The sequence below is a fragment of the Diorhabda carinulata genome, chromosome 5, assembly GCF_026250575.1.
Source record: "Diorhabda carinulata isolate Delta chromosome 5, icDioCari1.1, whole genome shotgun sequence".
Classification (NCBI taxonomy): domain Eukaryota; kingdom Metazoa; phylum Arthropoda; class Insecta; order Coleoptera; family Chrysomelidae; genus Diorhabda; species Diorhabda carinulata.
Genome location: NC_079464.1, coordinates 4900174 through 4915595, shown reverse-complemented (window position 1 = coordinate 4915595; position 15422 = coordinate 4900174). Strand labels below are relative to the sequence as shown.

The 15422-nt window shown below is 30.3% G+C and overlaps 3 protein-coding genes across 5 annotated transcripts in view; 1 reads left to right on the top strand and 2 right to left on the bottom strand.

Moving 5' to 3' along the window:
* Positions 1 to 4665, bottom strand: part of LOC130894383 (cilia- and flagella-associated protein 44) — a 38751-nt gene extending 34086 nt beyond the window's left edge. Inside the window, exon 1 of the mRNA XM_057801196.1 lies at positions 4479 to 4665. Coding sequence (XP_057657179.1) covers positions 4479 to 4512 — 34 coding nt within the window. The 5' untranslated portion in view covers positions 4513 to 4665. The remainder of the gene's footprint in view (positions 1 to 4478) is intronic.
* On the top strand, positions 1039 to 3592 carry LOC130894386 (probable mitochondrial glutathione transporter SLC25A40). Of its 2 annotated transcripts, none has more exons than XM_057801204.1 (7): positions 1039 to 1279; positions 1357 to 1529; positions 1590 to 1890; positions 1947 to 2149; positions 2606 to 2687; positions 3053 to 3293; positions 3385 to 3592. In XM_057801204.1, the coding sequence occupies exons 1-7, from the start codon at positions 1153 to 1155 to the stop codon at positions 3401 to 3403; spliced, it is 1146 nt and encodes a 381-aa protein (XP_057657187.1). In that variant the 5' UTR covers positions 1039 to 1152; the 3' UTR covers positions 3404 to 3592. The 2 variants fall into 2 exon arrangements, with proteins under 2 accessions (XP_057657187.1, XP_057657188.1); XM_057801205.1 differs by having other exon boundaries at positions 3053 to 3305.
* Positions 4666 to 5294: 629 nt separating the features above from the next.
* LOC130894384 (synaptic vesicle glycoprotein 2B-like) lies at positions 5295 to 15399 on the bottom strand. Of its 2 annotated transcripts, none has more exons than XM_057801200.1 (11): positions 15127 to 15399; positions 12989 to 13192; positions 12057 to 12219; positions 11826 to 12001; positions 10629 to 10813; positions 10388 to 10572; positions 8626 to 8779; positions 8454 to 8568; positions 7849 to 8008; positions 7069 to 7196; positions 5295 to 6126 (listed from the first exon to the last, which is right to left on the bottom strand). In XM_057801200.1, exons 1-11 carry the CDS (start codon positions 15182 to 15184, stop codon positions 6071 to 6073), a joined length of 1584 nt encoding a protein of 527 aa, XP_057657183.1. In that variant the 5' UTR covers positions 15185 to 15399; the 3' UTR covers positions 5295 to 6070. The 2 variants fall into 2 exon arrangements, with proteins under 2 accessions (XP_057657183.1, XP_057657182.1); XM_057801199.1 differs by having other exon boundaries at positions 7069 to 7116; positions 15127 to 15354.
* Positions 15400 to 15422: the final 23 nt, after the last annotated feature.

Below are 15422 nucleotides of genomic sequence, written 5' to 3'. Positions count from 1 at the left end.
GCACTTTTACATATGTTCGCCGAAGGTTCTTTTAGATCTTCGGACGAAATCAAAATGGCGGATTATGCGATAAATTGTAAAATAGTTTTCGAAAATGAGCATATAACAAACGAAGATCTACAGTTGTATAAATTATTACAACGAGTCATCGATGCCGTTAGAATAGAATACGAAAACGACGAATTTAGTACTATGGTGAATAGAGAAGAAATATTTAGGTAATGTATAGAATTTTTAAAATTTTTTACATTGTAAGTAGTCCCACAAGATAGGCAACCAAATCAACATCATTGCAATGACTTAAGATTAAATTTATTGAAATTATTAATATTTCAGACATTTTTCTACTTTACTAGTAGAATACGAACATTTTATGAAATTCGGTGAGAACGAGAGGGAAGTAGATCAATTAAATATAGTAGAAAGAAGAATAATATTCGCATTCAAGCGCCGTAAAGATTATGTACCGTTTATAACTTGGTTACAAGTAAGTCTATAAACTGTTCCATGGACTCACATCTCTATTAAAATATACAACGAACTATTTCAATACTCGTGAAACGATTTTTTTAATGAAAAATTGTTGTTTTATTTTTCAGGTTAGCTTACATGACGTGATTAACTACGTTATACACAGTTTTGATGAAACAGATAGAATAGGGATAGTGATAAAGCACGAATATCAGAGAGACACCATAGCTACGTTTCCCATTCGTTTTAAATCAGATGTTATCAACGCTACTAGTCCAGAAAATTTCTCGCTACAAGCTTTTCAGATAAACGATTCGTTTCCCGAAGAAGAAAAAATGACACTACAAATAGTTAGATTAAAATTACCTAATCCACATAAGTTATTAAAACGACAGTATATTCCAAATTGGAATTATAATGATTTGGTATATTTATAATTGAAAATAAAGCATCCTACCATCATCTGATAGTCTATTTCTTTCATATTTTCTAAACTTTTTTAGTAGTGAATTAAACTATCGATAAAATAATCGATTATCATTCGAACGTTAACATTTTCAATTAATACTTGACACACTTGACATTTGAGGGTCGGTCAGCATGTGTATCTTAAATTTGAAAATGTTTTTTATATAAAAATTGACTTTTTTGAAATAGCAGTCTTTAGCAAATGATAAAGAAATGTCTACAAATGATTCTACGCAAGATTTAGAAGTGCCGATAGATTACGATGATCGTGCACATAGAATAACTCCTTTACAGCAAGCCGCTGCCTCATGTACAGGAGCAATTATTACATCATTATTTGGTAAGTACACATCGTTCCTTACCGATAAAATAATTTTTTGGTAATAAATAACGATTTATAACTTTTTATTGTTACAGTTACACCATTAGATGTGGTTAAAATCCGGTTGCAAGCTCAACAAAAAATATCACCAGGCCAGACGAAATGCTTTTTGTACTGTAACGGATTAATGGATCACTTTTGTAGCTGCAGTCCTGATGACCCCAATAGTAGATGGTTGCAGCGACCTAGTCATTTCAACGGCACAATTGTGAGTTTTTATTATATCTTATTAAATATGAAAATATTCGATTTTGTTTTTAAATTTAAGGATGCTTTTATTAAAATTAGTCGAAATGAAGGAATTTTATCGTTATGGAGTGGCCTCAGTCCAACTTTAGTATTAGCTTTGCCGGCAACTATAGTTTATTTTGTAGTATACGAACAATTAAAGAATCATTTTAAAGATAAATATAGAGAAAAAATTAAAAACGTTAACGTCTATCAAATTCAAACGCCATTATGGATACCTTTAGTTTCTGGAGGTGCGGCTAGGATAATATCCGTATCTCTAGTTAGCCCATTGGAATTATTCCGTACTAAAATGCAGTCTCAGAAACTGAGCTATTTAGGTAAGTTTATGAATATTCGTAGGTGATGTTATAATTTTGTTGGTACTGGATTTTAGAATTGAATCAGGCTTTAAAAACCCTAGTGAAACAAGATGGATTGATTGGTTTGTGGAGAGGAATATTTCCAACTTTATATAGGGATGTTCCATTTTCTGCTATTTATTGGATGAATTACGAAACAATTAAATCAATTATGGGTGTTACGGACAGTAAACCTTCATTTTGGGTCAGTTTTTGTGCTGGTGCTTTTGCCGGTACGGTAAGTAATCTACATACACTTTCAAGTTTTATAGTAATTTTTTTTTCATATATTTTGATTAAAAAAATTATGAGGAACAAGTTTTTCGAGTGGGAAATTAAAATAAACAAAATTATGGTACATTATTGGTCAACTTATATTCATAGCTTCTCTATGTTGGTATTATTAATTGATTATTGATATGTCAAATTTTTGTTTTATACTTCTCATGAGCAATTCATTGGAACTATTTATTCTAAATTATGTTTATTCATTATTATTGTTCTATATATATATATATATATACTTGAACATTTTTTATAAAAACCAATTTTCTTTTAAATATTTTCAATGGTATTCATAATTTTTATCTATAAATATTTATTAGATTTCATATCATTCATTCAAGTACAACAACTAATTACATAAATTACATCACCATTAAATTAAATTACCAAACCTATTATCATTTCTTAGGTTGCAGCATCTGTAACTACCCCTTTCGATGTCGTTAAAACACATCAACAAATTGAATTTGGTGAAACAAATTTGTACAACGGTAAGTTTAGTTTTAAAATATATTTGGTTTGTCCGAGGAGGTATTTCTTGAAGAAACATCTGTAGTTATAGGTGTCTGAAAAGTTCTGCTGCATCCTTATGCATCATTTCAATATTTGCTTGGATTTAATCAAATATTCACAAAATTAAAAACATTTTTATAAACAATATAATGCTTTCAGTAAACAATACCCGTTACGGTCTACAGATTTGACATCTCCAATTACATGTATGTTCACCTATTATGGTTCAAAACCGGCTCGAAAGACGACGGTATTGGTGCTGTTGTAGTTAAACTGTTCAGTACAAACGATTCCGAAAATTTCAATTTCAAATAATCAATTTTAATTTTTTTTCTATTATTAGCTGGTGATAAAACAAAAAAGAATCGTTCAACCATCGACGTTATACGTCAGATAAAGGCCAAACATGGCGTCAAAGGACTTTTCACGGGATTAGCACCGAGACTTATAAAAGTAGCACCTGCTTGTGCCATAATGATATCGACATTCGAATACGGAAAAGTTTTTTTCAATAAATTAGGTCACCAACATGATGAAGGGTCAGATGTTACACATACACCCAGTTATGTTTCTAGTGACGAAAGGTAAAATTATAGGTTAGTAAAATTTATGTTTAATTCGAGTTTGTGATGGATTTATCATTCGTAATATGTCTTATTTCATTTTATCTTACAGAAAATCAGTTTCATCGTGAAAATGGTATATCTGAAGCATGTACCAAAGAATGCAAAGAATTCTTACAAAATCTGTGATATTAGATTCTTTATTAATGAATCATTAAACGACTTTTTGGAATTTGTTGTAATCGTACAGATAGTTTTTAAGATAATACATATCTTATTCTAAAAAAGTCAAAAATAAAATGATATATTATCCATCTTAACGTTTGTTTTATTTTTCAATCTTTAAAAGATTCTTTAAAAAAAATTAACAAAAATAGAAATAGAAAAATTCAATGTTACAATTTGAAAAATATTGATGGAAATGGGAACCTATTTTATACAATATTACTTTCTGACCACAATGTTTACATATTCATCACATTTATACTGTTTAACGCGCGTTTTGACTACTAAATTATCATCTTCAGAGACTAAGTGTTATGATGCAAAGGTATCGCAAAAGAGCATTTGAATTTCGCGCCATTAATACAATTTGAATTTGACAGTATTTTATGACAAATTTGACATTAGTAGTTCAAATTAACCTTAGACTGGAAAGAGAAATGGACGCGTACTAAATATCATATCCTGTTATAAACTGGTTTCAATTATCTACTACCAGCGGTGGAGTACAGGGTAAATTTGAGACAGACTCTCAACTTTTTCCAATAATTGTAATGTTTAAAACTAGCTTAATTTCCATTATTTAGGAGTCAAGAACGAATGAAAGATGTAATATTATTAACGTTATGGGTATACTTTGTAAAGGAAGGGAACATTTTAGATTTGAGAAAAACTTGAAAATGATATAGAATATATTAAATTGAATCATTGTACTTATAATATCATAAGAGTAAGAAAGAGTTTTTAATATATTGCCAACGGAAATATCACTTTAATTAACTACGCCAATGGTATTTACACTTTTTAAGAGTGTATATTCAGACTATTTTTGGAAATTTTACTACTAAATTAGAATAAAACCGATTAAATTTTTTTTGTATAATTTATTGTTTTCAGAAATAAATACTAAAAGTATCATAAATTTGATGAATAACATTTCCTTTAGTTTGTAATGAAACCAATCTAATACTAATCTATTCTTACCTGTAAAACGATAATCCTTGCACTTTTTTATCATTCCTATTTTCACAATCACAAATAACACACTTCACTATTCTATACAAACACATTATGTTCTATTTAAATTAATAATCACGAAAACACGCGCCACAATAAAAATAATGGCTTCTAAAAAATGGCGTCCGTTTAAATTTGGTAACATCTACATACTAAGCAAGCGCAGGAATAGGTTTTATATAACATGGATTACCAATATTTAAATAGTTCACTATGTTTTTTGATCTGACAAAATCATCGCCATCTAGAGATCTAAACGTCAATACCAATTTGTCATAAATTATGTATACAAGAACTACAACAATGAATAACAGCACAGAATATTCTCATGTATATGTTTTGCAACAGTGGCAGTTATATAAGATAGAGGTGGGAGCTAAAACAATGAGTGACAGTAAATCAATTAGGTTGCAATAAGTAACGTTCCTTTTGCATGAAATCTCAAGTAATTTGAATATATTTAAGTGTAGCCCTTTAAATTCTATGTGCCATTTAATTCTACTGAAATCAGATGAATTAGTTATTTACCTACGTCATTACCGGTTCGGCATCAACTTTTGTTTTAGGGAAATAACTCAGTTCAGTATATATGACAGATAACTGAGAAATTTGAGGTTAGACTCGTGGCTAAGACGGCGTATTTTCAATTCACTTTTGTGAACTGATAATATTAGAACAATTTGAACTGGAAGTTAACACAGCACGATGGGTAAATCTTTATGTAATTTTATTACTACACCACTGGTTAAAAAGGTGATATTTGGGGATTGTGATAAAAATAAATTATTATAAGGATCCTTTATTTCACGTTATACAGAAAGACATTTACGTGTAAGGTAAATAAATAAATGTAATGAAAATACATATTGTTTACATTAAAAAATAAATATAATTAATATTATTTTACGATGAGTGATATATAGAATTTACTTACATGTATCATCTCTTTTAAGACCGTTTCTGAATGAAAAAATCTATTTTTAGACGTGCATTTTGATACAAATTTAAGTTAGTTGATTGATTGTTGACATTGACATTTTATTGAATTCGAAACCATCATTCGATTCTTAAGTATTCGAATTCTATCGATGTTCCATAAAGTTTTTTTCGCCATTAAGTTAATTCAAAATTATGAAATGGTGGTTTTAATTTTAATATTACATAAATTAGAAACAGTATTCAAAACGAAATGAAAAAATAATCAATTTTCAAATTAGATTATAATCGAGTGATTGAAATGTCAATATGTAGTAATCGTAGTGTGCTACCAATAAAACAGTAACTCAAACATGACGTATAAAAAGAAGATGGAGTATATTTGTTTTTCTGAAACGAACATTGTATAAGTACATTTTTTTTCACATGAAAAACGATCCTAAAAGTTTATAAATTTGATTCAAATTTTATTAATTTATTGAAAATCATAAAAAAACGGAAAGCTTAACCAATACATAAGAAATCTTTTTATAGAGATTTGCAAATTAACCAATAAGTTATGTTTGAAATTATAACCATATAGAATTTTTGATTCAAATTTATCTTATTTAAATACAAATTTCTTATAGCAATGCTTTCATATCCGTATTTGGAAGGAAGTATGCCAAGAAAGCACAGCCTGAAACGTAAAATACGTATTTTGAAAATATATTTTATGCTCAAATAGTACTGTAAATATAATACATAAGCAATGCTTATAAAAGTGGAAATATAGGTTAAGTTTAAGTATTCTGAATAATAGTTCCAGTTATCGATTCCTCCCATCTCTAACGAGTTAGTTGCGTCCGTCTAGATATTAAACACCCACGAAATATAACAAAGCACAACGTTGCCAAATGTTGTTGGTTTATTTCAATCTTATGCGCTATCCTATCCTAACTATTATTTAATATTCAAAGCTTATGTAATAAACATATTTATTATATTAATATTTTTATTCAAGTTTTTTTAGTTAAAAGTTAATTAATATAATAAATATGTTTATTATATATGCTTTGAATATTAAATAATAGTTAGGATAGGATAGCGCATAAAATTGAAAGTTATTAATCATGAGAGAGTTAAAAAAACTTTATTTCTCAAAAATTTTATTTTATATTACAATAAAAACCGTATCCAAAGTGTGATCGGTTGTCGGTCATAATAAAAACATGTTAGCTTAGCTTTTTTGAGGTCGTAGTATCCATTTAATCCTAAGTAAATACCATTTAGTGAAATAGAAAAAAAGTTTTTATAAATCGGTGAATTTATTGTAATAAAATATTTAAAATAGTTTTGAAAATTTTATTTTTTTTAATAAACAACATAGATCACAAAGCTTCGTTTTGGGCAAATAAATTGCTTTCATCGGAGTCAATTAGACAACGATGCATTTTAAGCATAATCCATTGTCAAATTATGACCGTTGGGGTTTAAAGTATTCGTCTGTGATCAGTATAAGATATAGATCTCAGTCAAATGTGTCTGTCAGCGAAGTATGTGTGTTAACGTTGGTGAAATAAATTGTGTATAAATCAAGATAATTCCTGAATTTTCGACGTTCTTATAATGAGAAACTTACCAATCATCACAGATCCGACGGAGAAAAACGGTGGTGCACATCCCGATTCTAAAAGGTAAGGAAAAATCAAATTCCCAATGGCGGCACCAAATCTGCCAAACATCATCGTTAGAGAAACTGCCATGGCACTAAAAGCGTCATTCACTATTTTTTTGTTTCAAAATATTAATAACGTCTATTAATATTATTTTTAATAGATTGTAGTAAAAATATAATTAAAGTTACGCCATAATTGCTAGAGATCCTGATATTTATTAAATTTTATTCCATTTTATTCAACTTGGAAACTGTTATGTCAATTTCAATATGACGTATGACCATTGACGTTTATGTATTTTCATCAATTCGATAATGTATTTATTATATTTGAAATGGAAATTAGGCAACAAGGTAATCTACGAAACACAGACTAACGGTTAAGGTGATTAATCAATCATTTAAAATATGGTGTATTAATAACACTTAACCTCAAAATTTTTTCGTTACATATTATTGTTCATGTTATGCCCAGTATAATTATTACAAATACATCAAAAATTAATGGTATTTTTTTAAATTATTTATTTTATATACTTTAAATTTTTAAAATTAGAAACGAAACACCATAAAAGTGTGTAGTGTACTTCACGGATTCTTCCAATAATAATTAAAATGTGAAGAAACCACGTTGCCACGTGTGGTTTAAAGTCTTAAATGTTCATTAAAAATATTTTTAATATATGTTTTGAACAATATTGTAGAAAATTTATAAAATAGAGTATAAATAAATTGTATACTGACCGTAATGACGTAGGAGTAAGATCTACAACAACAGCCAAAATAACATTTATTCCAATACTACCGAAAGTTACGAACATCGCAGAAAATGCTATGGTGGAAGCTACGTTTTCAGAAAAATATAACATCATCGCCATAGAACCGGAAATAAACCCTAAAATACCTAAAACGACATTGGTTACGTAAATCTAATCTAATAATTTAGCAATCTAACGAATTGTTGAAATCAACTGATGCCCATTCTCAAAATGGTCGCTGTGGGTTAAACAAAAGCTTTTGTCAGTAGTTTTTGCTTGGTTTTATATCCAGTTTTATTCCGAAAGGGCCTCTTTGAAAGTTTCTACTTGAAGAAGGCGAAATTTTCTAAGGGAAACGTGGTTTTGTGGGTTTCTTTTCAATTATGTTAGTCCTGTGCTTAGAGTAGGAAAGCGGTAAACAAGTATATTGGAAATTTGTGGAAAATGGGTTCTGATTAAAACTCTTCAAAATAATACAAAACAAATCTCACTATTGAAAAAAACATTGAGAATCTAACTCGAGTATATAAGAGGAAGTTGATTGTTTACCCCACGGCTGCCATTGCTAGATTGCATATACATAAAACTAACCTAGTAATGTCTTCTTTCCTAGAGAATTAATCAAAGTTCCTGCGGTTATGTAACCAATTATACTCGTAGTAGCCACTATCATAGAATTCGTGTACACTTCGGTATTATTAGAGTTCTAAAATTAATAGAAAAGAAGAGGAAAGAAATTTTTATTGGACGTTTTTCTACTCACTATTTGACATGTCGATACTGTTGTATTAAAAATTTCAGTCTTTGGTTGAAATATTTCCAAAGTTTCGCATAATGTGGCACTTTTGTTGTTATAATACTGATAATCGTTCATGGCTTGGTAAATTTGGGGTAACCATAACCTCAAAGTGTTTAAACTAAAAGAATTAGTTTCTTTTAGTCGAGAGGTTCAGTTAATTGTATTTCTAATTATTTTATTCACTCCAGTTTTGGTTTTTTTGAATATTTTAAGTTCGAAAATGTCAAAACAACAAACTAAACAGAAAGTTTTAGAATTTAAAAAGTAGATATCAATATCAGGTAATTAAAATTGTGCAAAAGCACAAAAAATAGATAAAAACGGAAACTGTTATAATTGTTTTAACACTTTTAGAAGTTTTTAATATCATTCTATGTCAACTTTCTATTAATAAAAACCCCTAAAAATTAGTTGTTAATTGATTCTCATTGTTGATATTACACTGTATTTTACATTAACCCTGTAAGTAAAAAAATTGTATAAAATGGCACGACTTGTTACGTTAGTATTGTGAATAACAGTTCCAGTTGTCGATTCCTCCCATCTCTATCGAGATAGTCGCGTCCGTCTAGATATTAAACAACTACGGTCACGAAATATAATGGAGCACAACGTTGCCAATAGCGAAGTTTTAAAATACTTATCAATTTTTTTATCAAATCACTAAGTATTTAACGAATATATTTTATATTTTCATTGTAATAATATTTTAATTCAAATTATACTTTATGTGTTAACATGTTCGTTAAAAATGGTACCACCTATCAAGTAATTTGTTTTATTTAGTTCAAAATTCTGGGAAAGAGGTAGAGAACCATAGAAAAAATATTAAATCATCAAAATCTGATCATCCTCGTATTAAACAATGTATCTTTTGAAAATTTTTAAAAATCGAAATATAAACAAAAGAATGAGACCAGCGTTATACACATAACCTAGAAATAAAATTTGTTAGTTGAATCTCATTGTTACTATTATACCCTGTAAGTTAAATAAAAAAAAATTGTGCAAAATGGCACAATCTATCATTTGCAAGATATAATAGCGTTGTTCGCTTTTAATGGCGTTGAAAATAATATATTCAGTCCTTTAAACGGGTCAAACTGCACGTAATGATATAATTAACTCATTTTTGGATGTTCAAACATTTTTATCAGTGTAGAAACAATTTCTCGCGAAGACGTCACACTCTTCCGTTGCGGGCGTAACACTACGTCTTCCTTTGAACGATAACTGTAACGTAACATCCGTTCCAGGCGTTGATTTTTGTTAATATTATTTTTTTTTTAATTATTTATGACTAAAATATTGTTTAATAGTTGTCAACATTGAAAATGAAATATCAATATGTTTATAATGACGTCAAATATCATTTCGCTTTACCTCTGCTAATTGGGTTCTCAAAATCACGTGATTCAATATGGCGCGTATTAAATGTAAATTTAGGTCAGTAACCTCTTGATGTATGACTACGGTAATTCATCATCCAACTCGTTTTTCAATTAATTTTACATATAAAGTCGATGAGATGTTTAAATAACTTGAGTTCAATCACAAAAAAAATCAAGAATTAATTTTAATAACCTTAAAATACATTCTAATACCAGGCGCCATATTGGGAAACTTTTGACAGTTCGTTGGAGAGTTTGATTGCAGATGAATTGTAAATGATAGATTGCGCCATCTAACAGTTATGTATCGCACTGTGAAAAGTTTATAAACTCACCCCATCATAATCATAAATTGTAGTAAAAATACTAATACGATTTTAGTGACATGTGGTGGTAGAAATATCGGTTTAATTTGATGGAATCCTTCTTTTAACATTTGTTTATTGGTTTTTATTGTTGTAACGTCGTTAGGGGTAAGATTTATATCGAAATTATTCACTTCGTCAACCAAATATTTAATCTAAAAGTGTTTAGATTAACATTTATTTACGAAAACATTTAGTTATTATCACATACTGGGTAAGTTTCTTCCGGATATCCTGTATTGACGTGATAAACTTTTTTGAAAACTTGCAACGCTTTTTTGTTATCACCTATTGTCATCAAAAATTTCGGACTCTCCGGCAAGAAAATAAAAGCCACGCCACTGGCAATAGCCGGCAGAGAACTCACCATTAGATAAATATTCCAAGAATGAAATTCTGAAAATTGGAAAATCGGATTGTAATAATATGAAACATAAAAATGTTACGTATAATAAAATAAACAAACTAAAAGAAAATATTTCGTTAAAAGATTATGAAACAAATTGAAAATGACTTGACACTAGTTAGGTACAGACCATTTATTCAAAATAAGAAGAGAGAATTGTCACGATTAACCTCAAAATTGAGACTATTAAAGACACAGATGACACTATCATTGTCAATTGTCACATACGACGTTTATGAAGTACCAACTTTCAAAAGACTAAGTGTCAAATTTCATGACATTTTAATTGATAAGAAGGAAGTGACATCCATTTGGGTGAAGCTACTTTGGTTATTTTCAAAACAATTGATTCAGAGCAGTGTTTGGCCATGTTTACACGTGATGCATCAGATTTTTTGCATCGATATGTGATAATGGATGAAACATGGATCCGTCACCTCACTCCGGAATCAAAACGATTATCATCTGAGTCAGCTGGGAATTTTATGGCTTCAGTATTTTGGGATGTACATGAAACATTGTTCATCGACTCTCTCTCCAAAAGGGAGAACCAACCAAAAGGGAATACTACATAGAGTTAGTGGAAAAACGGCCTCATATGTCGAAGAAAAATCCACTGTTTCACCAAGACAATGCACCGATTCACAAGTCGATGGCAACGATGGTTAAATTGAACAAATTACACTTCGAGCTGCTACTTTATCCAGCGTATAGTCCAGATCTGGCACACAGTGAATACTGGCTATTCGATGATGTCAAAAAAATGCTCGCCGGTAAGTAATTCAGCTCAAATGAAGAAGCAATTGATGGAACTGAAGCCTATTTTGGGGCAAAGCATGAATCCTTCTACAAGCACGGCATTGTTTGGCAAAAAATGTGTTTTTCTTAATTAGACACACGACTTATTATTATATTTATGTCAGTGAATCGAGAAAATGAATTTTGAAGGTAAGATACGCTTTTGCTATGGTACAAAGGGGTATGGTATTAAAATTATCCTACCTAAACTCCCCAATTTCAATTTAATATTGAACGGTAATATTATTAACGCTAGTAAAGGTAAAATTAAATTTCCCAAGCTGAATATTGCTCCCAAAATCATCTGAACTCTAGCTCGTTGTTTGGCACAGTGGAATTCCGATAGATACGCCGTCAAAGCTGCGAATGGTCCGTTGATACTACAAAATTCTATAATATAGAAAAAAATTTGTTTCCATTTTATATTTAGCTTACATAAATCCGCCTAGAAATTTAGCGATCATTAGTAGTTGGAAGTTTTGGGAAAGTGCTGCCATCATTAAAAACAAACCATCGAGCAATAAACCGATGGTTAGAAGTTTTTTTCTTCCTAATGTGTCACACAAGAAGCCCCAAATAAAAGCACTCGATATCATTCCTGGAAATAATTACTCTAAAACTACCATAAGTTTAGATAGACACTTTTTACCAACAAAATCATTTTAATTGGTAATTAATTAGTTTTATTAACACCGAAAACGTGTAGAGCTCTTCCAATGTCAATTGCAGAAGACATTTATGCGAGGAACAATCAATATTTCATAAATACGCTCGGCGCCCATACCAAATTAAGAAATAAAAAATAATGTTACATCTAAAAAACCGTCAGTCCATGTGGACTCATTATCTCCACTGTTTACCAATGAAAACATCGAATCGAAGCTGACAGATAATCTGTAATAAGCAGTGACGTGGCTTGGTGAGATTTATTTAATTAATAAATACAAATATGACGTTCATTAGACCGTGGGCGAATGAAGACAATGAAATTGCACAGTTTAATGAGAAATATTGCATCAAGTTTTGTCATCATGTGGTTTTAAACACAACAAACTGAATAAACGGATGGCAATAACCGAATCATCAAGGATAGTTCGATGGCGACAAGATTATTAATGCCTGATAATAGAGTTTCCGGAGTTCTAATAGACGAATAGAGTACAAAAAGAGCTCAGTACACGTCTGGTACCTTGTTTAAACCAAACGCCCTTACATTTTACTCGTCCAAGTAAGATCACAATTAAGTGCAACTGCATAATCAAACAAAATTGTCGGGAAGGGTTTTCATAACCTGCAATTGATATTGAAAGGACTAAACCGAATTTATATAAAATTATATAGGAAAATATGGAAAATTTGACGCTTACCTGCATATGTAACGGCGTTCAATAGTCCCTTGTGATTAAGTGTGAGCTGGAGGTCGCATTCTGCTGCTGGGAAGACGTATGACATGGCAGTTGTTTCGAAAACAGATGACCATCCCGCCGCCGTGGAGATGCAGTATAAAATTATGTTGAATTTTCCATAGCCAGAAGCACAAACGGCTCTTTCAAAATCTGCCGGTTCTGCATCTGTTTAAATATCGATAACCCAAGAAAATGCCTACTTTGAATGTGAATTTTGTAATTATAATAATTGATAAAAAACATGATGAATACGATGAAGTTTGATTTATGGGGGAGAGATCGGGATAAGTCAGACAAAAAATTTGCATTAAGAAGAAAAGATGCAGCTTCAAAATGAATTTATTAAAATAAATTACGGAAGGGATTCGTAAAGGGTTACTGTAAGTGTTCAAATTGATACCCATTTTGATCAATGCATTTACAATAACGTTGCCCACGTAAATCTTTGTGCACTTCCAGATAAATTTGGCACGTAGCCGCACTGCAGATTGATTCGTCATCTCAACTAACACCAGCGCTACTGTTTCCATATTTTCGTTAGTTGTTATGGACACCGATTGTTCAGAACGCGGCGCGTCGGCAACAGAGCCCGTTTTAAAGAATTTCTGTTACGTCTTCGATACTGTTGAAATTCGGTAAACATTGTTTCGTAATCCGCGTTCTTACGCAGATACCTACGACGTAACTTTTTCTTGAAGCGTGAAATTGTATCGATTATTCATTCTACTCGACGAGCACGTATTATTATGGCACAGACACGACTGTCTGAAGCAAGAACATGCTTCGTTTTCATCTTTTTCGTCAGTGTTGTCAGACTTATGAGAGTTGCCGGACTTATGCCGATTTTACGAGAGCGTTGCATGACTTATGTATGCCGACCTCTGTATGATTACAATAGGATATTTGACAAAGGTACGAAATAAATTTATGATGATTTTTATTCAGTTAAAGTCTCAAAAGTTATTAAAACAAACTTTTTTTCATTCTATGTTAAAAAAAATTAGTCCAAACATTTTTTCAATCATAAAAACAGTACACCAATCAGCTTTGAGTGACGTCACTATATAGTGAACGCCCGATGCGGGTCTGTAACATTTAATTCATTTTACTTTAGCTAACTATCAATGCACGTGACAGCTGTCTAGACGGGGAAATGCGGTTAGGTCACGCGACCGAATAATTTTTAGTTGTCATAGCAATCTGTCAAAGTTATGCTTGTTATTTTGAAACTGTAGAAGTATAAATTCCCACCTCTATCAATCGAAATATTCTTAATTTTCTACGATAAGATCAATCAGTAAAAATTTCGGTTGTTGTAGCAGCCTGTCAAAGTTAAGGAATCTGATTAAATTAAAATGACAGGTATAGAATTTTTTGGTTATCCGCAATAAATAGTAGTTATTTTTAATCTATAGAAGTTTAAATTCCAACCTCTATTATTCGATATTTTACAGTTTTCTACGATATGATCAAGTAGTAAACCATTAGAGTTGTCACTTTAAAGCATAGATGGCGTAATTATCTCTCAAACATAATTGTTTTTAAATAAAATTGTTTTGTTTATGTACTGAACATAAAGTATTTTTATTTGTTTATTATGAAGAAAACGATATTGTATACAAATGTGAAAAATAAGTTAGAAGCTCTATTTTAGGATAAAACACAAAAGTTATCAAAAACATAACCACGTAACCTTGAAATGTCAAAAGTATTGTGCATTTCTGGTTTATAGATTTCCGTTAGTTTATGACATTTATTATATAAACAACGAATTTATTTAAAAGAATTTCAAAATTTAGTGATTATGTTTCAAAATTTGGTTAAAATTAACCAATCATTAATGAATTTCGTAATTTCTGCAAATCTATTGAAATTAACTTTCAAATAAAGTCATGTTCATTAAAGTCGAATAATTTACAACGTTGCCAAGTAAACATTATTTCACTGAAAGATAGATATTAATTCCTACTAAAACTATTTTTTTTTCAATTTTTAATAGAAAACAGTTGAAAATTATTACGATTAAATGATTTTTTTTTTATTTTCAAATAATCTGTTGAATTCTGTCGAGCTAAAAATTTTATTTTCTAAATACTTACCGCGTATGACAACTGGCTCTAGTTTCGAAAATGAGTGGACCTTGGTTCTTCCGGGCATTATTCGAAAAAATATGGATAACTAAATCCATCCCTTCTATGCAGGGATGGCGTGGAAGCGAAAACACTTTTAGCGGTTTTTGAAATAAATAATTTGCTCTAAGTTTAGCAAAAATTAAAATTCTGCAAACTCGCCGTGCAGTTACTGATCTCGCTCTCAATGGAATCGATATCAGCAGCTGGTTCGGTCTCGGTGAACGCCGCGCATGTCAAATCAAAAATATCGGCCAGTGGAAAAT